The sequence below is a fragment of the Primulina eburnea genome, chromosome 3 (assembly GCF_022965805.1).
Source record: "Primulina eburnea isolate SZY01 chromosome 3, ASM2296580v1, whole genome shotgun sequence".
Taxonomy (NCBI): domain Eukaryota; kingdom Viridiplantae; phylum Streptophyta; class Magnoliopsida; order Lamiales; family Gesneriaceae; genus Primulina; species Primulina eburnea.
Genome location: NC_133103.1, coordinates 2,007,486 through 2,029,786, shown reverse-complemented (window position 1 = coordinate 2,029,786; position 22,301 = coordinate 2,007,486). Strand labels below are relative to the sequence as shown.

At 36.5% G+C, this 22,301-nt stretch overlaps 2 protein-coding genes and 1 long non-coding RNA gene across 6 annotated transcripts; 2 read left to right on the top strand and 1 right to left on the bottom strand.

The window, feature by feature from the left end:
- Positions 1–492: 492 nt before the first annotated feature.
- LOC140825226 (uncharacterized) lies at positions 493–4,166 on the bottom strand. Of its 3 annotated transcripts, none has more exons than XM_073186874.1 (2): positions 1,356–4,166; positions 493–1,273 (listed from the first exon to the last, which is right to left on the bottom strand). In XM_073186874.1, the coding sequence occupies exon 1, from the start codon at positions 3,728–3,730 to the stop codon at positions 1,742–1,744; it is 1,989 nt and encodes a 662-aa protein (XP_073042975.1). In that variant the 5' UTR covers positions 3,731–4,166; the 3' UTR covers positions 493–1,273; positions 1,356–1,741. The 3 variants fall into 3 exon arrangements, with proteins under 3 accessions (XP_073042975.1, XP_073042974.1, XP_073042976.1); XM_073186873.1 differs by having other exon boundaries at positions 495–833; positions 900–4,166; XM_073186875.1 differs by lacking the exon at positions 493–1,273 and having other exon boundaries at positions 1,831–1,966; positions 2,065–4,166.
- A 1,809-nt stretch (positions 4,167–5,975) lies between these two features.
- Positions 5,976–7,427, top strand: LOC140825225 (uncharacterized). The gene is made up of 2 exons (XR_012116595.1): positions 5,976–6,021; positions 7,105–7,427. It is a non-coding gene; the product is annotated as an uncharacterized lncRNA (long non-coding RNA).
- Positions 7,428–11,935: 4,508 nt separating this feature from the next.
- LOC140825224 (protein transport protein SEC16B homolog) lies at positions 11,936–22,195 on the top strand. 2 transcript variants are annotated; one of them, XM_073186871.1, is made up of 14 exons: positions 11,936–14,290; positions 14,367–14,684; positions 15,517–15,645; positions 15,727–15,849; positions 15,959–16,129; positions 16,376–16,501; positions 16,607–16,741; positions 19,671–19,798; positions 19,876–19,984; positions 20,058–20,187; positions 20,263–20,372; positions 20,483–20,635; positions 20,741–21,039; positions 21,317–22,195. In XM_073186871.1, the coding sequence occupies exons 1-14, from the start codon at positions 12,389–12,391 to the stop codon at positions 21,831–21,833; spliced, it is 4,350 nt and encodes a 1,449-aa protein (XP_073042972.1). In that variant the 5' UTR covers positions 11,936–12,388; the 3' UTR covers positions 21,834–22,195. The 2 variants fall into 2 exon arrangements, with proteins under 2 accessions (XP_073042972.1, XP_073042971.1); XM_073186870.1 differs by having other exon boundaries at positions 11,937–14,290; positions 20,058–20,372.
- Positions 22,196–22,301: the final 106 nt, after the last annotated feature.

Below are 22,301 nucleotides of genomic sequence, written 5' to 3'. Positions count from 1 at the left end.
TTAATTAAGACTGGTGAAATTTTAGTTAAGGTAAACATTTTAATCCAATAAGCAGAAATAGTTAAAAATACATAAACAGAAAATGCTTTCAAGGCTCCCTTAACATGACCGATGAAGTGTTGAATATATGATTTATTTACTCCGCTCCAAATTTTTTCCCTTTCCGTTGGTAGAGGGTTTATTTCACCCTACCTTGTGAGGCACTGCCCCATGAGGTGATCAAAGGCCCAGATTTAAACACACATACACCCCATGAAGTGATCAAAAGCCCAGATTTAATCACCATGTAAAATCAATGGCTGAGATTCTGTGAGAGCACTGCCCCCACAGGTAGCATCTACTCTACCTTGGTAGAGCTAACTGTTAAAAAATCACGAGGAATCAATTATTTCATTGGTGTAAATTAGGAGTGGATATGTTTATCAGGTGTGATAGGTATCCTAGAATAAGAAGTTTATTTTTCCTCGTTTTGTAGGAGTGGATATGTTTCAGTTCTCTTTAGGGAAAAAAATAAGATTATTCAAGTGTGTATTTTAACCTACTCAAGTTTCCGCATTTAATGGACGCACTCTTTAGTCAACCCGAAACCTATACACCCAAACACATCAAACATGGTCTGAAAAAGATATGAATCGTCAGACTCAGAAACTGCTGTCAGTAATGAAGAAAATGCGGCTGGAAATAAGATACCATCACAGACCAAAATTCAACAGTAAAATTATATTTGATCGTTGCCTATTCATAGTGATGATCGTTTTTGGAAAGGGAAAGGATTACCACATCTCGGTAGTCGCACCAAAATTGGATGATCCAAAATTATTGAACTAGGATACCTGAAAATAACATGTTCATGCCATGGCTTATAAATTCCATGACAAATATTACATGACATTAGGTACCTGGAAAGGAGGCTTATTCCCATGTCAAGAGTATATCATAATTGTCTGAGATTGAGATAAATTCTAGCTAGATCGAGTTGAAGCAAGAAGATTCAAGCGTCGTATTGCATCTCTCTATAATGATATTACCTGCAACTTGATGCGTTTGATGCTCCAAAGTGCGACTTCCCAACACAAGTATAAGCCAAACAACTCGTTAAGAAGAGGCTGTGCACATTTCTTGTTGGCCTTAACAAGAGTCTCGGTGGATTATAAGGGAGAACACTTGGATGAAGCCACTACCACGCACTGGAGAAGCATTTTCTGATGAAAGTCAGAAAAGAGTATTTGAAAACTCCATCATCTCCGTATCCTGATAGTTACGCTCTTGTGACCTGTGGAAAGCAGATGTAACACACCTACAACAAACACTAAAGAAAGGAAAACCTGGTGCGACTGCGAGAAACTTGATCATACGATTGAAATCTGCCAGGACGCAAACGGTCAACGAGAAGACTGGAAGCCTGCCATAGAAATGAGAAGTCGTGGACATGCAGCCACAAATGAAGAATATGCTGCTGCCAACACTGAGACAAGCCCATTCAGCAAATAACAGATAGATTGCTTCAGAATTCAGATGTTCTATCACGAACAACTTCTACATCGTCAAATATTGCCAATGACAGCAGCACATAATTGAAATGCCTTTGACACTTTCAACATCGGCGCTAGAATTGTTAACTCCGGAGTCTCGGGTCATATGACGAGAAATGAAACATATTTTCCTGTCTCAGTCCATGAGCAATCGATGCACAGTCTAATGGATTTAACAATCAAATGATGCAAGAAATCTATCTTTCCCCTCAGAGGAATAATTGTGCCCAACACTTGTCAATGGCTGCTATAATCTTCTTTGGTTTACAAATGTCTACAATAACCTTCTCCCACGTGGATTCTTTAGGGTGCAGAAAAGCTTTAAGCATCACTTCTATAACTTTTGATGCTCCAACAATTCTTTGTCGTTTGTACAGCCTTAATACTAACTCATCTAGAAACTCTCTGCTGTCTTGCAATGGATTAAACTTCTCCTTCAAAGAGGTCAAGAAAATATTGCATGTAATTGAGTCAGGATCACATCCTTGATTTAGCATGTCAGTTAAAAGATCGATAGCATGGGAAATGCTACCTTGTTTGCATAAAGCCGTAAGAAGTATATTGTAGGTGACAACATCAGGCTTAGTGTTAGGCGCCTTACACAGCATCTCATTGAATAAATTCAAACCCTGTTTTACTGATCCAGCAGCACAGAGACCATGGATCATTGAACTATAAGCCACAACATCAGGGGCAAATCCTTTAGCCAAAAATTGCTTCCATATCATCAGAGCCTGTTTCAAGTTTCCATTCTTGCATAGCCCATGAATAAGAACACTGTAACAAACTTCATTATCCATGTAATCTTTCTGAGCCATCTCTTTCCATACAAGAATTGCCTTGTCGCAGCTTCCTACCTCAAAGAAACCCTTCATCAAGGAGCTGTAAGTGAAAGCATTTGGCATGCAACCAAAAGCAATCATCTCGTAAAGAAAAATTTCAGCTTCATATGGTTTTCCTTCTCGACATAAACCATCAATTAGAGCACTATAAACAACCGTATTGGGCTTACATCCCTGTTCTATCATCTGCTTCCATAATTTAAATGCATCTTCAGATTTTCCTTCTTTAAAAAACCCACTAATAAGAGTTGAATAAACATACTCACTCGCCTTGTAACCCCTTTCCTCCAAGGCCTTCAACACATGCACACCATCAACAGCTCTTCCCTGCTTAACAAACCCGTTTATTATTGTTCCATAGGTAACATCATTTGGAATATGTTTATTTGACAACATTTGCGCCAAAAGACTGACTGCCTTGTCCAGCTTCCCTTTGAGACATAACCCATGTATAAGTGTGTTGTAAGTCACTTCATTTGGTTTGCATCCTTTTAGAAACATATTCTCGACTAGCCTTCCAGCCCGGGTTAAATCACCCTTTCTGCAAAGCCCATTAATCAAGACATTGAATGTCGCCGCACTTGGGTAACACCCTTCTACTTGCATCTCGTCTAACAAAGCCACGGCATCATCAATTCTATCCTCCTTGCACAAACCATCCATCAATGTGCAATATGTGTACACATCTGGCACACACCTTAAAAGAGCCATGTCCCTGAACACCTCTAACGCTTTACCAACTTTTTCTAATTTACACAGTGCTTTGATTACTAAATTAAATGTCAATACATTTGGAGAAATGTTCGTTTTATTGTTAATAACGTAATTATAGAACTCAAGTGCACGCTGATGCAGGCCCTCTTGAATAATCACAGTAAGGACAGAGTTAAAAGACTTGACAGTTTGCCTGCACTGAAATTCATCTACCATTCTATCAAACAACTCAGCGGCTTTAAGGGGCAAATGCGCTCTCCCATAAGCCCTAAACACAAAAATGAAACTCTTCTCAATAAAAGTTCTCTTTTCTCTTTTCATAAGTTCAAAAACCATCTCCAAGGACCTAAAATCACCAGAGCTGGCATGGTGTTCAATAAGAGAATAGAAAGTGGAGTCACCCTGCCTGTAAGAGCCAAATTTCTGTCCATGTTCGAATATTTTATCAGAAATTGGCATGTCTCCTCTAATATGAGAACCCGGTTCCTGCGTATGGGTAACAATACTACTAGGAATCTGTGGTTCAAACGAAAATTCAGGTGGGTTCGAGCAACCAGATTCAATATTGACGAAGGAGCTCAAAGAGTTGGAGAGCTTCGAAGCAGGGCAACCTCTCCCCCTAAATCTACAGATGGATGACATTCCTCTTTATCACCAAAATATGCCGACTCCAGCCCACATATTTCGAGAATAAATTAAGGGGGGAAACCCACAAGCACAAAGAAACTGTGGAGTGAACTGACCTCGAGCTTATCAAGACAAGGCTTTTGTTGGTGTGCTTTCATTCTACAGAACAACAATGGAGAAGGAAATCTTTAAGACGTGCAGAGAAATCTGACACCATCCAACAAAACTCATCGGCGAAAATCTTCAAATACCGTTTTGAATCCGAACTTCCAAAGCTACTGCTATTCTCATCAATTCGAAGAGAAGAGGTTCTCCATAGACGAATTACTTCTTTCCTTTTTTTTTTATACTGGTGTTGGATTCACAATCTTAAACCCATCCACAATTCAATTCGAAGAGAAGAGGTTCTCCATAGACGAATTACTTCTTTCCTTTTCTTCTTATACCGGTGTTGGATTCACAATCTTAAACCCATCCATAATTTTTAAATCATTTTATTATTTTTAGTTATATTATTATATTTTTATTTTAAAGGGTTTATTTTATTAAATATCTTAATTTTTTATTTTCTATAGATTTTAAAAGAATGCTCAATTTTTATTGGTACATAATTCATTATATAACATAATTCCAATAATTATTAGAATGTTCAATTTTGACAGTCCATAATTCATCGCATAACATAAATCAAATAATTTTTCCATTTATTAATTAAATTATATAAACCAAATCGAATTAATCAAAACATAATACGAGAAAAATCAAATCCAATAGAAATAATTATTTTGTTTTTAAATTAAACAAATGAAAACGGAAATCGAAATTTATTAAAATCGAACCACACTTTAGCTCAAACTATATATATGTATATTTTAAAAAAATGACTGGTAAATCAACATTTGGAAGATAAATCTGCAAAGCCCTAAACCCCGGCTTGCAGCCCTTCGTTCAACAATGGCTACGAAATGCGGCCGAATTTTCAATAGACCTTCCATTTCTGCCGTGAAATCCACCATTTCGAAGCCAAAACTCAGAGTTTCTCCGACGTCGTTTTCCAGATCCTCCGCCCCTTCAAAATCTGACTCCTCACCCATTCGCCGCTTCTTTCTCTCCAGGTCGTCCTCCTATAGTTTTCATTATGTGTGTCAGATTATGGTTATTTTTTCCTTGTCGAGGATCGTAGCATTATAATTTCAATTAGAAATCACTTGTGCATTTTTTGCTTAGAATTTGAATCTATTTCATTTCCATTTCACTCACGGATGGTATTAAATTCGGAAATTGGGCTTAGGTCACCGGCGGAGCTGGGGAGCGTTGCATCCATGCTGCCTCTGCACAACGCTGTAGCCGTGGCTAGGATGACGTCATGTCTGAGCTCATCTTCTCGGAGTTGCAGGGCTCTATCACAGGGTACACTCTGCTGCACTTCTCCAGATCTCTAGTATGTTTCTTTTTTTCCGTTTGTTTGTGAAAATTGTTATATTTATGCTCAATTGATCGTATATAGTATCATTATTTGGGTTCAGAGGTTTTGGTATATATGATTTAAAACTTCTGATAAATTGCTATTGGGCAACAAAAATTTTTGCCTTTTTTAAAAAATATTTGAACAAAAACGTGGGTTTTTAATTGGTTAAACCTTTCAGAAAGGTGCGTATGTAAGTTGATGAACATAAAATTTATAAACAAAACAAAACTTGTTAAAAAATAGGGAAGAATGTGATTCAAAGCTTTATGATATCGCTGTGAACAAACTTATGGTTTTATGTGCTGAATTATGACATTGAATCAGCACCAGACTTGTATTCTAAAGCTGGAAATTGATTGATTGGAAATCATAAAGCCAATCTTAATCTTTCATGTAATAAGATATAATTTTAAAACAATTATAAATTTAGACATTTTCAATTCTACATTTTTGTATACTGGAAAAGTAATTTTTCAGATTTAGTCGAAGAACTTTATTTTCGCCGGGTGTTAAATTTTTAGTCCAAGTAGCCAATTGCATTACAGCAGAAAAAACAGTTCTCTAGAATTAATGGATTTTAAGAAATTTTCCTCAGTTTATTAAAGCTCGCTATTCCAAAATTATATTAAATTCATGGAAAAAACGAGGCTTGTAGTGCTTGATTGTTTTTCCTTTCTTTGGTATTTGTATTGCACTATCTCTTCAACAACTACCCAATCGATGTAATTGGATCATCTCTGTCGAGCGGAAGGCACTGATCAGCTATCTGACTGGAATGTTTGGTTGCTGCAGGCACATGAGTTTACATATGCTTTAAAGAAATACCAGAATTTACAAGGTCTTCACTTATGTTTTACCGCACTATTCTTGTGTGAAGACACTTGGTTAAAGTCTTGTGGGAAAAAATACGTGACTCGGATAGTCTAGAAGTATACAATTTTATGTTTCTTTAAGTGTGTTTATGGGTGGAACTTTCGTGGTTTTTTGTGATTTTAAGATAACCCCCTCGTTATGGTCAATATGGAATTTCTACGGTGATTTGGTGTAAAATTGCATTTCAAGAATCTGAAATCCATTATACCAGCAGAAATCGCCAAGAAATATATCATGTGTCCAGCTTTTGTTACCAGAGAATTGCATTCCGAATTTTATAGATTTTTTGTGAGGAGATGTTCTTTGGTGTAGAGTTGAACACGCACTTGTCCGGGAAATAAATTTGAATTCCTGAAGAAGTAAAATAATTTGGTGGGTAGTTTTTGCCTTAGGTATTACATCCGTGCTCGTCATGTAAGATTACTCTATTATCATACTTACCTGCTCCATATGTTTCACAGTTTTCAAAGTTTCGAAATAGTTAATTGGAAAGCAATGAAATTCCCTCATTTTTCCGTGACTGTTTTGATGCCCTAAGTATATAGTAATGATTATGTATAGAGTAACAAGGCAGCACAACAAATTCAGGCTCATGAATTTGGTTTCATAATGTTCTGCTTTGGCCTTTGAGTGATCATGCATTGGTTTGGCTTGATTGTTGTGGTGACCATAGTTCTCCTTCTCCAGATGAAACTGATGGAACGTGATAGATCTTCCAGAGGGGTGGCTCAGTGATGTCTTGTGAAGTTGATTTTGATACATTTTCATCACGTATAATTTTCTTTTATACTAGATAAGATGTCAATTGACTGAGCTTTCTGCAATCACATGGGTGATAGGTTAATTAACTGAAAGCTTCTGATTATCTGTCACTTGTTCTAATTTTATTCTTTTTTTTTTTTGTTTAACAAACATCAATCTTATTTATTTATTGAGTCACATTATTGATTTATATATATATTTCATAAAGAATCTGTTTGGTTTAGGTTTTCGGATGGAATGTTTGTCCACTTTCTGATACTAGTTCCCTGTTTTCTTCTTGTCTTAGAGCTAGGTCTGTCGGTTCCAAGGTAACTTGGTTGCCATATTATCAGAGATTATTCTCGTATGAATTGGAAAAGGCGGTTCTATAAATTCCAGCACATGCAGTTGATCTTTAAACAATCGGTAAAGCTCCGAAGGCAGCATAGTTGATTTTGAGTTATTTTCAGAATTAACAAATTCGGCCCCATTTGAATAGCTTGAGTTATCTTGTTTCCTGCGTGGCAGCTTACGTTTTTTGGTTTAGATCTTAATCTACTTTTTTTCATGATGTCGGGTTTCTGACTACAATCATTTTGAAATAAATTTTCATGTCGATGATATAATCAATTATTGAATATGAGAACATTTTCATAATACACAACAGTATTAAACTTGAAAGATGTCTAACTTCTGACTTAATATTATTTGAATTATTTTTATCAACATTTTCCGACTTAATATTATTTGAATTATTTTTATCAACATTTGCCAAATCATCATGATACTTTTTCTACAAAGATTATTGTATTTCTTTATTAATTCGTAAGACTTTGAATTTGTGGTAGAACAAATTTCTGTTCTAATCATCAAATACGTCAACGGAGCTAGTCGATTACATATATAATTCAAAGAAAACTAATTTTTTCAGCGTTGATGATTCGAGTTTATGGGAATTAATTTAACGAAGAAACGAACTGAACATTTTAAAGTTTGTGTCCCGGAAAAATACTCCTAGTAACAACGTCAAAATAAATAATTAAAGAGTTGAAGATAAATATTCTTCTAAAAGTTGTTTTAAAAGATCAAAATAATTTTTTTTTTTTTTTGAGAACAACATCAAAATAATAATTAAAAAATAAGTATCATAAGTTTGTAAATAAAAAATAATAATCAAAGACCAAATATGTATATATGTGTGCCCACGAACTAAAACCACAATGAATAGATATAATCTCTCGACCACATGAACTTAATGCCCACTTGTCACACATTTACTCACTTTCACATTTAAACTACTCTCCAAGTCAATCCTCTCATCCACAAGTAACAAACTTCAACTATAAACTAGGACTTCCCCTCAATCTATTCTTACATGTTTTTAGCAAAAAACGCAATAAATTTTCACTTGTATGAGTCCATTGTGAAACACTTAATGGTCAAGATTATGCCATATCATTAACCTTTATTACATGGCATCATTTGGACATGTTTCCCCATGACCCCATCTATCTAGTGTATGCCATAACTTTTCAAGACACACCCATATTATCTTCTAAGCTCCTTCACACATATTATATGTGTGTATGTGTATATGTATATATATAATCCAAATTGATTTGGTGTTCTTTGTGATATGAGAATGGAGTGTCACATGGTAGTAAAAATATATTGTGGAAAATTTCAGTAAAAGGAACGACAAACGAGTGTTCTAAGTAATCCATCTTATAGTGGTGCCGAAAAGTTCAACATAAAAAGCGAAGGTAACAACAAACATTCTTATTTTTTTCGAGCCAAAACTAATCGTTTAATATGCTATAAAGCAAGTGAAGATTATGACTTGAAGAAATCATCTTCAAATAAGGAGAGCGAAGAAGAAGATCTGGAAAATCGTTTGGTGAAGTTGTCTAACAAATCTTTTGCTTTTTCTAGTAATGCGACGAGGAAAACAAGGCCAAAGAAATGGAGATCAATGTCACGTTCCAGTGTAAATCTTGAAAGAAAGTCTTCGGTTCCCACCAAGCATTGGGGGGACATATATAGAGCGAGTCATAAGAGAGTTAAAGGTTGTTTTACCTCCAACTCTGCTCTAGAAAATGTCCATCAAGGTTGTTCTATATATCCAAGAAGATCACGAGTTCTTGATGACGCAATCAGAGACGACTGCCACGCCACCCACATCCAGCACCTCGGCAGGAAAGACGCTCGAGATGCACGAATGTACCATCTGCCGTCGAGTTTTCTCATCGGGGCAGGCCTTAGGCGGGCACAAACGGTGTCATTGGCTCACTTCCATTTCATCGGACGATTCTATCATCCCAGATCTCCATGATTTTAAATATGATCACGACCAACATGCTTACAAAATGAAAACATCTTGCCATCTCCTTCTCGATCTCAATCTTAACTTGCCAATTCCACAGCTTGGTCGAAATGATTTCGCCGTTGAAACAAAACATGAAGAACAAAGAATCAAGTCCATGGATACCCAGAACGAAGAAAAATCATGCACTGAGAGGAAGCTAAGAAAGCTGAGTGAATTAGGAGATGTCAAGTGGGATAAATGGTTACAAGTCGGGATCGCTTCATTTTCTGATCATATATGTTAGCAAATATGCATGAAAACCCGTGCCAGAGCCACTGAGCCAGTAACTTTTTGTACGTGGGCTGATACCAAAACAATTAAGGAGGGTAAAATTATGTTTTTGAAATATACGGATTCATAAGAAAAATTAAAATAGATGGATAGGATAGCTCCATTGGCTTCGACTCTGTTGTATGAATGCTTGATGTATTTCGTCCTGAAATTTTCCAAAATTTTCTTCTATTTTCTAGTATTACTAGTTATAAAAACATTCACGAGCGTGTGCGGTAAATGTTAAATTTTGGAAACTGAACTTTTGAAACTTATACAACCATTTTCTAAATAGAAACATTTCTTGTTAATATTTGCATGTAGTTTAATTCAAATATGAATGTGTAAATTTTGAGTTTGGTAACACGTTGATAGATAATGAGTTATTAGATATGATTCAAGTTTAATAAACAATATATATTTTTATTTACCAAAAAAAAAAACCAACCAAGGGTTGGTTGAGTGCAATAACTCATACTAAAAAGTAAGAGCTAGTAGTAATTTAATCATCCATATCCATAAGCTAAAAATGTAAAATATTAGGAATGCTCGAATTAGGTCAAAATATCTAGAAAGAGACTCCTAGAGTCTATGGAAATGAAATTAATTAATGAGTAAAAATAGAATATAATTAAAAAGTGCAAAAACGATTCATGAATCGAGCACCATCCAACTCCACCGGATTTAATCGTCAATGACACTCCATCCAATAAATTCCCCACGAGTTGAATGAATTCCGGATTGAATTTGTTTTTAGTTTGACAATATTAAATTCATATTAATTAAATTATTGCGCCATCTTTTATTTATTTTTGTATAATAAATTCCGTGGCCTCTATTGCATGTGTATTAAAACTTATTATAAATAGTTGATTCACTCTATCATGAAGTGAATATTAAAATTTTCAAGAAAATTTAAAAAAAAAAAAAAAAGATTTGAGCTACATGATTTAAATTTAAATGCGCATGCTATGATAAAAAAATCCAATTGTGATTAAAAAAACATTTGATGTAAAATACAATAGTATTATAGAATAGATGGAAAATCACTTCAAATTTCAGCAAATATGGAAAATCAGTTTTCATTTGATTTTATTTTCCCTCGGAAACTGAAGTAAAATAAAATTAAATGTAAACATTTGTGTGAGACGATCTCATGGATCGTATTTGTGAGAAAGATTTTTTAATTGAGTCATCTACGAAAATTATTATTTTTTATGCTAAGAGTATTATTTTTTATTGTGAATATGGGTAAGGTTGACCCGTCTCACAGATCTAATTGAGACGGTCTCCACTCAAAACTAAATGCATCAAATTAAAGTTGCTTGATTAGCTTAAGAAGTAAATGAATTGTTTTCATAAATTTTAGTTTTATTTTATCTGATTATAATGACATGATATCATTATATATTCAAATTCATTTGTCACACGAGTCAATTTTGTGAAAAGATTTTCGACTCAAACAACTCAAAAAAAATTTATTTTTCTTGCCAAGAATATGATACACATAGATTGGATCAATCTATCTAATTAGATAATGTAGTGTATGAGACTTTTTTACAAGACATATAGAAAATCAATTTCTATATCAAAAAATTCATAATTGTATCTTAATCACGATTTTTATTTAATTTCTTCAAATCACGTTAATAACGGTTTTCTGGTAAATGTTTGTTTTTAATTAATTTTGGTTGTTTACTGGAAAACTAAGATAATGTTTGGTTTGATATATTATTTATTTATATTTTGACAAAAACTTGTGTGAAATGGTCTCACGGATCGTATTTGTGAGACGGATCTCTTATTTGGGTCATCCATGAAAAATTATTACTTTTTATGTTAAGAGTATTAATTTTTATTGTGAATATCGGTAGAGTTGACTGTCTCACATATTAATATTCGTGAGACGGTCTTACATGAGACCCACTCTTATATTTTTATCTAATCTAATATCAACTTTGGTACATCTACCAATCATTTATTTTACATTAATCAAATCATAATCAAATCATTGAATTGAAATTACAATATTACCATTGATAAATAATATTATAAATATTTTATTAATATTTTAAAAAAAACAATAATATCAAATTATCTCAAATTTAATCAAATTAATCAAATATTATATTTACTATCATTTTTATATATTTTATTATTAAAAATATTATTTATTTTTATATTTTTTTGTCTCATGTCATGAACTAAACAACGGGAAATTTGGGTTCAGTCCTCAGCCGCTATTTTTTTTTGTGTTCAGTCTCTAGGTATTTTTTTAGTACCACATTTCCACATGAAGTGTACCACATTTTGTATGACATAGTATCACAATTTTGTGGGTAAGGAGTGAAGCCAAAGAAATTTTTTGATTGGAGATTTTTCAATAACTTTCCCACTAAACAAGGACTAACATTTTTTAAAAATATATACATAAAGAAGGAAAAAATGATTTAACGAAATTTTCAAGTATGAATATATATTCCGAGTAGGAGACGCTCGGCGCGGTTGATTCAACTAAACAAGGGCTTTTTGTCTTCTCTTCTCATTTTCACACAGGCTCCTCTCTCTCTCACTCTCAAAATTCGATTTCTGCATATATATATATATATTTACATACATACAAAGACATGTATATATACGTTTGTTCCTGATTCCGAGGTTATCTGTTTGCTCTGTAAGCTAATATCTCTGCGGATGAATTTCTCTCTCCTGTTCTATATTTTATTCGTCGATTCGAAGAAAAAATTTACCCAATTTTAAGGTTTTTTTATTTTTATTCCATTGCGTGGTTTATGAATTAAGGTGACGAGGAAATACCAGATCTTGCTCGATTCAGATCGGATAAGGTTTATTTAGTGGATTTGTTGGTGGATCTGAGTTTTGTTAGCTCCGATCATTTGGGGTCTTGATTTTTGGAGCTCCAATTTTGAAGATTATAAGGTAAAGGTTTGAGTAAATGGCTTCTAATCCTCCTCCATTTCAGGTGGAGGATAATACAGACGAGGATTTTTTTGATAAATTAGTGAATGACGAAGACGACGGGGATTTTGGGATCACTTCCACGTCTGAAGGCCGTGTTTTCTCGGATGGGAATGAATCTGACGAATCAAAAGCTTTTTCGAATTTGAATATCAATGAGTTTGATAATAGTTGTGACGTTAGTCATTATAATACTAGCAATAGTATCAGTAACATTGTGGATAATTTAAGTGCTGAAATAAAGACAGCAAAACAGATTGATGACGGGGGAACTGTGGACTATATTAGTAATCCATTAGCGTCGGAGAAGTCATTTGAGTTTGGTAATTTGATAAGTGAACCAAAGAATGAGGACGAGATTGCTGAAGTTCTATCAGACTCGACATTTATGGGTAAGAGTAGTGGTGAGCGTCTTTCAGATGCGACTGTGGTCAGTAAGAGCAGTGCTGAATCAGGATCACCGGGAGTTAAGGAAATGGATTGGAGCGCTTTTCATTCTGATTCAAACAAGAATGATGGCAATGGCTTTGGGTCATACTCAGATTTTTTCACTGAATTAGGTGGTGATAATGCTGGTGATGCATGGGGGAATGTGGGGGATAGTTTGGACACTGTGCCAAATGTTACCATTGGGAGTGAAGGACATGGACACGCTCACATGGAAAATTCTAACGATCTCGGGGAGTATAATGAGGGAAATGATTATAGTATAACAGCCAATCAAAGTGCGGAATCACAGGACTTAAATAGCAGTCACTACTGGGAGGGAATGTATCCAGGTTGGAAGTATGAACCAAGCACTGGACAATGGTATCAGGTAGATGGTTATGATGCTGGTGCAAGTGCACAAGCACATATTGACACTAATTTATCTTCTACTTGGGGATTATCTGACGGAAAGGCTGATATCTCTTACTTTCAGCAAACTGCTCAGTCTGTTACTGAAACTGTGCCTGAGAGTGGTAAACTTGAGTGTGTCACTGATTGGAATCAAGCTTCTCAGGTGAGTGATGCAAAAGAAACCACATCAAATTGGAATCAGGTTTCACAATTAAGTAGTGATACCTCTGGAGTTTCATACCCGGCTTCTCAAGATAATAATGGTTACCCACCTCATGTGGTTTTTGATCCCCAATATCCGCACTGGTATTATGATACTATTGCTCAGGAATGGTTCCCGATAGAGTCCTACACTGCATCTACTCAGTCAGGGACCAAAGTTCAGGACCAGATGAATCAGGATAGACATGCATTAACCAATACATTTTCTCAGAACAATGATCAGAGGATGTACAGTACACACAATCAAGGTAATAGTTACCAAAATCAAGCATTTAGTAGCCAAGGTCAGGAACACAGCTGGACTGGGTCGTTGAGCGACTACAATCAACAAAGCTCAAAAATGTGGCAACCTGATACATTAAGTAATAATGAAGCTACTTCACAGTATGGAAATGGACAAATGAAAAATCGTTACGCACAGAATTTTTCTATTGTTGCTCAAGGAAGCCCACAGAATGCCTTTCATCATGGAGTAACAGGTTCATATTACGAGAATGTAGCACAAGGTCCAAAAGACTTTTCCGTGGGTTCTGGGACACAAGGTTTTGTTGCTGGTGGAAACTTAAGTCAACAGTTCAATGAATCAAGGATCAATCAACATAGCCAAAATGGTGTCCCAAGTGACTACACCAGGAATCAGAACTCAATCAATTTTTCTCAGCAAATGATTCAGGGTACTCAAATTTCGTACGCTTCTGCTGGTGGAAGGTCTTCTGCAGGTCGTCCTCCGCATGCTTTGGTTACTTTTGGTTTTGGTGGGAAGCTTATTGTGATGAAAGATAATAGTTCTACTGAAAACTTGAACTATGGAAGTCAGGTCTGCGCTTGAGCTTTCCTTCTTTTTCCTTCAATTCACTTATATTCTGTGCTGAAGCTTTTTCATTTTTGTGAAGAATACTACAAGTGGTTCCATATCGGTTCTCAACTTACAAGAAGTTGTGAATGAAAACAATGCATCAAACAATGGAATGGGCGTTTGCAATTATTTCCAGGCTCTTTGTAGGCAAGCTACCCCGGGTCCTCTTACTGGTGGAAGTGTTGGCATCAAGGAGTTGAACAAATGGGTAGACGAGAGAATAGCTAACCCTGAATCTGCTGAGATGGACTATAGGAAGGCTGAAAATTCGAGGTTACTTCTCTCACTGCTTAAACTGGGTTGTCAATATTATGGAAAACTTCGATCTCCATATGGTACAGATGCTGTATCGAAGGTAGATTGCTTATTCTTTAGCGACTGAACTTGGTTTACTGGAGGCTACCAATTTAATTTTGCATCATTATTTGATACTAAAGTCAATTCTTTGATAAATGACCAGTGTGAGTCAGACCTAACAGAATTTGATCAATCCCTTCTAAGGCGGTGAACTGAACAAAGAATTCTCTTTCATCAATCCTTTTATCCCATGCTACTCTCTTTATACATAATCAAATCTCTTGGAAAAAATTCGTGTCAAATTTTAAGAACGTTCTTGTTCGCGGTAACTTTCTGAATTGGAAAGGCGTTTGTGACTGATCGATTTTGAACATCGCGCTGTTGTTATTGTGTGCTTGTATGTTACATGGCTTTTTATTTTGTCTATATGACTGTGTGCACTCTTTGGGCTTGGAAACAGCTTCTTAACACTAAACTTTTCCTTTGGATAAAACTGAATAAAACATGACCACTCATTTGCGTCAAAATAAGTATATGATGGTCACGGTGTCTTATTATTTTCCAAACCGACTTTTTCGTTTTTCTTTGGCATACTGTGGTCATTTTGAAACATCACTTGTCCAATATAGCCAAATCGTTTTGCTAAATAATTTTGCATGCTGAGCTATTTGAAAATATGAACATGTCGATGCTCCATGGGTTTGTAGATTATAGCTATTTAGTGAATTAGTTCCTTTCTGCTTTGCTGGTTGTAGGGGTGCATGCCACTCTCTTCCAAGTTCCTATGACGCTGTTACTCGTATCATGAAAATAGTTAATAATACATTTCTGCCTTGACCTAGGTATAATCAATTGCTGGCTCTGTATTTTATAATGTGATGGTATAACAGGAAAGTGATGGTCCTGAATCAGCTGTTGCCAAGCTTTTTGCATCTACCAAGAGAAACAACATGCAATATGGTCAGTATGGTGCTGTTGTCCAGTGCTGGCAACAAATGCCATCGGAAGGACAAATGCAGGTATTTCATGGCCTACCATTGACATTTATTATTTTTTCGGCAATGCATCAATTTGTTAATAAGTGCCACTTCATTAATTAGGCCACTGCTGCTGAGGTTCAAAACCTTCTAGTTTTCGGAAGAAAGAAAGAAGCTTTGCAATGTGCAAAAGAGGGTCAGTTATGGGGCCCTGCCCTTGTTCTTGCTGCACAACTTGGTGATCAGGTCTGTCAATATGAGACATTCATCTCTCTCTCTCTGATTAATAGAACGGATTGATTCTTCTTTTTGGCACGTTGATTTATCTTTTGTAACTGAAAACAAACCCCTACAGTTCTATGTGGAAACTGTAAAGCAAATGGCACTTCAACAAATGGTAGCAGGGTCACCTTTGCGGACATTATGCCTGCTAATTGCTGGGCAACCTGCTGATGTCTTTTCTGCAGATACCACAGCCATTAGTAGCATGGCTGGTTTGGCTAATTTGCCTCAGCAACCACCACAGGTAGATGCTTTATTCTCTGCTAAATACAGTTGTGGGTAGCTATATTGTTGTAATACTTTTTTTGGAAGGTTTTTTGCGCGAAGCGATTATTGAGCTGTTATATATCAGAATATTTACTTCTAGGTCTTTTTTAACGTCTCTCTTGTTTCTCAATATCTTTCTTTAGTTTAAGTTTTACAGGAACTTCTCCTAAGCTTGAGGTGGCTTATTGTGTATTTGTGTTGTGATGATTTTTGCAATACTCAGTTTCTCGCGAATGGTATGCTGGATGACTGGGAGGATAATTTAGCAATGATAACTGCAAATAGAACAAAGGATGATGAACTTGTGCTCATTCATCTTGGAGATTGTTTGTGGAAGGAAAGAAGTGATGTATGTTCTGGTCAATCATTTGGAGCACACTTTTTTTCTCTTCCTTGAGAATTCCTTCAATTCGCTCTAACTCTATGTTTGCCTACTTTCTGAATTTTTTTTTAGATAATTGCTGCTCACATTTGCTATTTAGTTGCTGAAGCAAGTTTTGAGCCATATTCAGACAGTGCAAGGTTGTGTCTTGTCGGTGCAGATCACTGGAAATTTCCACGGACATATGCCAGTCCAGAGGCTATACAGGTTTGGACCAATTTTTTTATGAATTATGCATTTTCCAAGAGTTCAAAACATCCTATCAACTGCCTAGGACATTTTGGGCTCACCCAGTAGAATTTCAACTTGAATAAAGATAAAACAAATGGTGGATCAGAATCTGATTGGAGCATGACAAATTGGATTCAGAATGTTCTATTTTTGTGTATTCTTCTCTGCACTATCAATTTTCTTGCTTTGTTGAGTTCATTAGCATCTATTATCTGCGCTCAGCACTCTCCGTGCTTTTGTCTGAAGCAGTTCTAGGGCCCCACTAAATGATTATTGACTCTTTTTACGATAATACTTCTAATTAGTGTATGTGTGTGGTTGGAGAAGGTTTTGTAACTGTGAGGACTCGGACGCTAATCCATTCCTTAATCGTCTTTAGGAATATTAAATCATTCATAATAAACAGGGTCTAAAAATTTTTTTTTTAAAATGCAAAGCGGAAACGTAATGTAATTAAATTCAAATTACATATTAACCATGACATACAATTATTGTATAATCTACAATAATTCAACTAGGTTCAACTACATGTCAGTCCTGAATCCTAAGTTGCTTCTGAAGCCCGGATCTCCACGCTATCTAGTCCAGCCTCGTTCTCTTCTTGACCCTGGTTCTATCCCACCTGTTGCCATGCACACATACAAACAAGCCAACAGCCGGATAACTCCGGTGAGATATAGATATCCCAGTATAAATCATGTATACATGCAATCATATAAATCATATAAGAGCATATAACACAATCATATCCTACATTAACCTCAGGATATAAATCAATAACAAGAATAAATCATATTCTAAACATGTACCCTAGTCAGGAACATAATTCAATATCTAGAATAAATCCTATTCTAGGCATGTACCAATATCAGGAACATAAATCAATATCAAGAATAATTCCTATTCTAAACATGTACCAATATCAGGAACATAATTATATTCAGAAACATAAATCAGTATTAATCAATACCATAAGATATAACTGTCACTCAATCCAGTGACTCTACATTTTAGACTAGACTCAATCCTAGTCTAGGGATCCCGGTTTCCAGATGTGGTATTCCTATATCGAATTCCGTAAAGGATGGAACCATAATCTCTATTACTCGATATAACCAGTGCCCTGGTATTCCTATATCGAATTCCGTAATAGAAGAATTCCAATACCCTTTACTCGATATAACCAAATATGGTGTTCCTATATCGAATTCCGTAATAGATTCCATTACTCGATATAACCAAATATGGTGTTCCTATATCGAATTCCGTAATAGATTCCATTACTCGATATAACCAAACATCCAGTGTCCTGACCTATCTGTCAAGGGCTGTAGCTCTATCGCTAATATCCTATCTTGAGACATCGTGCAATGTGCCGTGGCGATACCACCACTATCCGGCACTTCTGTCACAAGATAACTCGTCTAATACCTGTCATCTAATATCAAGAGAACAAGTACATCAATCAACTTAATGCAATATCAATGCAATAAGGTAAAGTATGTGATTTAGGGAAACTCGAGTCAAACCTCTCTCGAGTTGTGCAATCCCAACTCAACATTAATTTATACCTTTATCTTCTCGCTCCGAAGAAGAAGAAGAAGTCCCGACTCTATCTCGGTCCATTCCCAATCTGGTAATAACAATATCGAACAGATATAACATCAATAAACAACTCAGTTCAATACCTGTTCTGATCAATATTCAAATCACAATAAAATCTGATCAATGTCAAGTCAAGACCTAATCTAATCCATATCGACAATATCACGATATAATCGAAATCACTACTGAATCTGATCAATATCAATTAACTGATGTTTCGACGGCATAACAATACTTTCTCGATAATCCCGTCAGTCCAAACATCACAGATATAATACCAGAACTCGTAATCAATATCAATACCAGTCATAAGCTCAATAACCATACATATCTGATATGAATTTTCAGTCAAATCCCTTCCAAAAATCATAACAATTACATAAACAGTCCGTTCTTTAATCTGACTTCGATTCTATGATGTCTAACATGACAAGAACATCATATATGAATTCTATTCACTTCTGACAACAGCATAATTTCAAAGTATATCAAAACGTAGCAAAACTTACGTCCAGTTGTAGCCTACGTTGCTAGGAACTCGGTACTGTACTCAGATTCAAAATCTGACGGACGGATTGAAATAAAAAGACGTAAGGATATAAAGCTTCCTCCTCGTTTCATTTTGTGATTTTCTCCAGGAAGATTCGTGTATATATATATATATATATATATACACTTCAACTTGCATGCATCCAGAAACGTGGCACAATTTCATTCTGCATGATTCGCGCTCGGGCGGTAAGAAACTACCGCTCGAGCGCGGCAGTTTCTGCCCGAAATCTTTCTTATCACACACTGGCGCTCGGGCGGTAATATTCTACCGCTCGGGCGCCACACGTTCTGTCCGAGTGATGTTCTTATGGAACACTGGCGCTCGGGCGGTAACTTTCTACCGCTCGGGCGCCAGACTTTCTGTCCAAAATCCACATCCATGGTGCATTGGCGCTCGGGCGGTCTCTTTCTACCGCTCGGGCGCCACGAGTTCTGTACAACAATCTTATTTTTCTTGCACCGACGCCCGGCCTCGTCATTTGAGTTCTTATAACCTCAATCACATCAATTAATCAACGTCTGATTATAATAATTAAATCTCGGGCATTACAGTAACATTATTAATATCTATTGAAACTTAATAAACTGATTTATGTTGGGTTGTACTGGTCCTGGAACTGAACCTTCGCCATCAATTTCCTGTAGTTGCTTGTGGCTATGCTTTCAGAGGCAGAGCGTGGCTTAGTCTATGATTTATGTTTATTCAATTTGACCTACATGCATATCTGATTCTCCGATCTTTATACAGAGGACAGAGATATACGAGTATTCAAAATCACTTGGGAACTCCCAGTTTGTCCTACTTCCATTTCAACCATATAAGCTTGTATATGCACACATGTTGACAGAAGTTGGGAGGATATCTGATGCGTTGAAGTACTTACACTGCTTTTAGCTCACTTATCTTTCATCAATTATTACTTATATTTCTCAGAGATTGGTGTTTAATGTAGGTACTGTCAAGCGGTACTAAAATCACTTAAGACAGGACGAAACCCAGAGGGTGAGAATCTCAGACAGTTGGTTTCATCTTTGGAAGAGAGGATCAAAGCTCATCAAGAGGTTTCTTGGCTTTTGTGTGTGTTTGTGCTTGTCTTGTATAGTGATACCTTTAACCAAAACTTCTTTTATGTAGGGAGGTTTCTCCACAAACTTAGCCCCTAAAAAATTAGTTGGTAAATTGCTCAACCTTTTTGATAGTACTGCCCACCGTGTTGTTGGGGGTTTACCGCCACCTGCTCCAACAGCTGGTGGCCCTATTCAAGGTAACATGAATTATCATCAAACAACCGGGCCTAGGGTATCAACTAGTCAATCAACATGGGCTATGTCATCATTAGTGCCTTCTCAATCCATGGAGCCTATAAGTGAATGGGCAGCTGATGGCAACCGGATGTCAATGCATGCCAGAAGTGTTTCAGAACCAGACTTCGGTAGAAGTCCAAGGCAGGTTTGTTTCAATCATATGTAGTGACTCTTTTTCTATGGATGGACCTGTTCTTCAGTTACTGGCTTGTGGGTCTTCTGGTTAATAATATTTGACATATTTACAACATGCAGGATCAGGCTCAGTCATTGAAGGAAGCAAATTCCGCTGGCGAGCAAGAAAAAGCATCAGCAATAGGCAGGCGATCTCGATTTGGTAGTTTTGGTTTTGGATCTCAGCTACTACAGAAGACCGTAGGTTTAGTTCTCAACCGTCAAGGCCGCCAGGTGATTAGTTTAGGTCTTTTATTTGACATTAATATGCCTAGTGACTCCTAATTCATCTCTTGAAATTTGTTTTTTGTCATATCATATTGTTGCAATATCTTGTAGGCTAAATTGGGTGATACGAACAAGTTTTATTATGACGACAAACTCAAGAGATGGGTGGAGGAAGGTGCTGCACCTCCAGCAGAAGAAGAAACACTTCCACCTCCACCGACAGCTGCAATTTTCCAGAATGGAACGTCAGATTATAACTTAAAGGCTCCGCTGCAAAATGAAAGTTCTCATGTCAACAGAAATCCTGAATATGGAAGCACAAGTCCTCTAGATAATAGTTCAGGAATTCCACCACTTCCTCCAACTTCAAATCAATACTCTGCCCGAGGAAGGATGGGCGTACGATCGAGGTAAATTCAAGAAGTTGCTTGGTGAAGCAAAGACTAGGTCATATTTGACAATTATCACATAATAGGCATTGTGCGAAACTAGATCATCTCAAACGCATAGAATGACAGAATATTAACAGTTGATCTTGTGTCATCGCGATTGTTAGCAGAACTGCAATGTGAATGATTATCTGACGGCAAATGAAATTATTTACATGTGAACTTTCAAAAATCTGCATTTACTTGCTTCAACTTAACATCTTACTCGACGAGTCCTCTGTCCTCTGTCCTCTGGCAGGTATGTCGACACCTTTAACCAAGGTGGTGGGAACACGGCAAATTCATTCCAGGCTCCTGCTGTTCCTTCAGTCAAACCAGCAAGCAGCCCCAACCCAAAATTTTTTGTGCCAGCACCCGTGGCCTCGGTTGACCCATCAGTTGATGCTCCTGTCAATGGCATGCAAGACAATCCGTCAACTCAGGAACATCCTTCCACCTCTCCTTTAAGCGACACATTCCAGTCACCTGCACCACCTCCAACATCCATGAACATGCCAAGATTTGCCAGCATGGACAACATCTGGAACAATGGTACAAGCAATTATGGTTCTTTTTCGACACCTTCACGGCGTACAGCATCATGGAGTGGAAGATTAAACGATTCGTTCACTCCTCCGCATAGGGCTGAAGTAAAACCTCTGGGAGAGGTATTGGGCATGGACCCGTCTTCATTCACATCAAGTGACCCTTCTTTTGTACATTCGTCAAAAAATGGCGGTAATGTTGGAGATGATCTTCACGAAGTGGAACTCTGATGCCGTGAGATAGATCATTGCAATTTATACAACACAACAGCTCTGCTGCTTAGATGTCAAAAATTGCAGGATGGGAGAGTTCGAAGGAGATGAATTTTGTTTACCCGTTGATCCTCTTTTCTCCCATTTACTTGCATCAGTTTTTAACTTTTTTTGGCTTCTCTCGTTATTATTTTTTACAGTTGTATGCTATAAATCAGTTGTTACCTAGCTGTTTACTGTATCTATTGAGAGAAGATTGTAAAAGGAAACGTTATATAATTGTTACGTTGGAAAGAAACAACGCGAATTGTACAGTTCACTTGTTTGCTGGGCCATAAATTGTTGAATGGACAAATCCCTTTTGCTACTTATGAGCTCAATGTAGGAATGCTTTTGAGGGATCTGCGGTATTTTTATATATCTTCATAGGCTGCTAAAATAGATTTGAAAGAGTTTCAATGCGGGGCTCCCAATTTTAGTGTGATG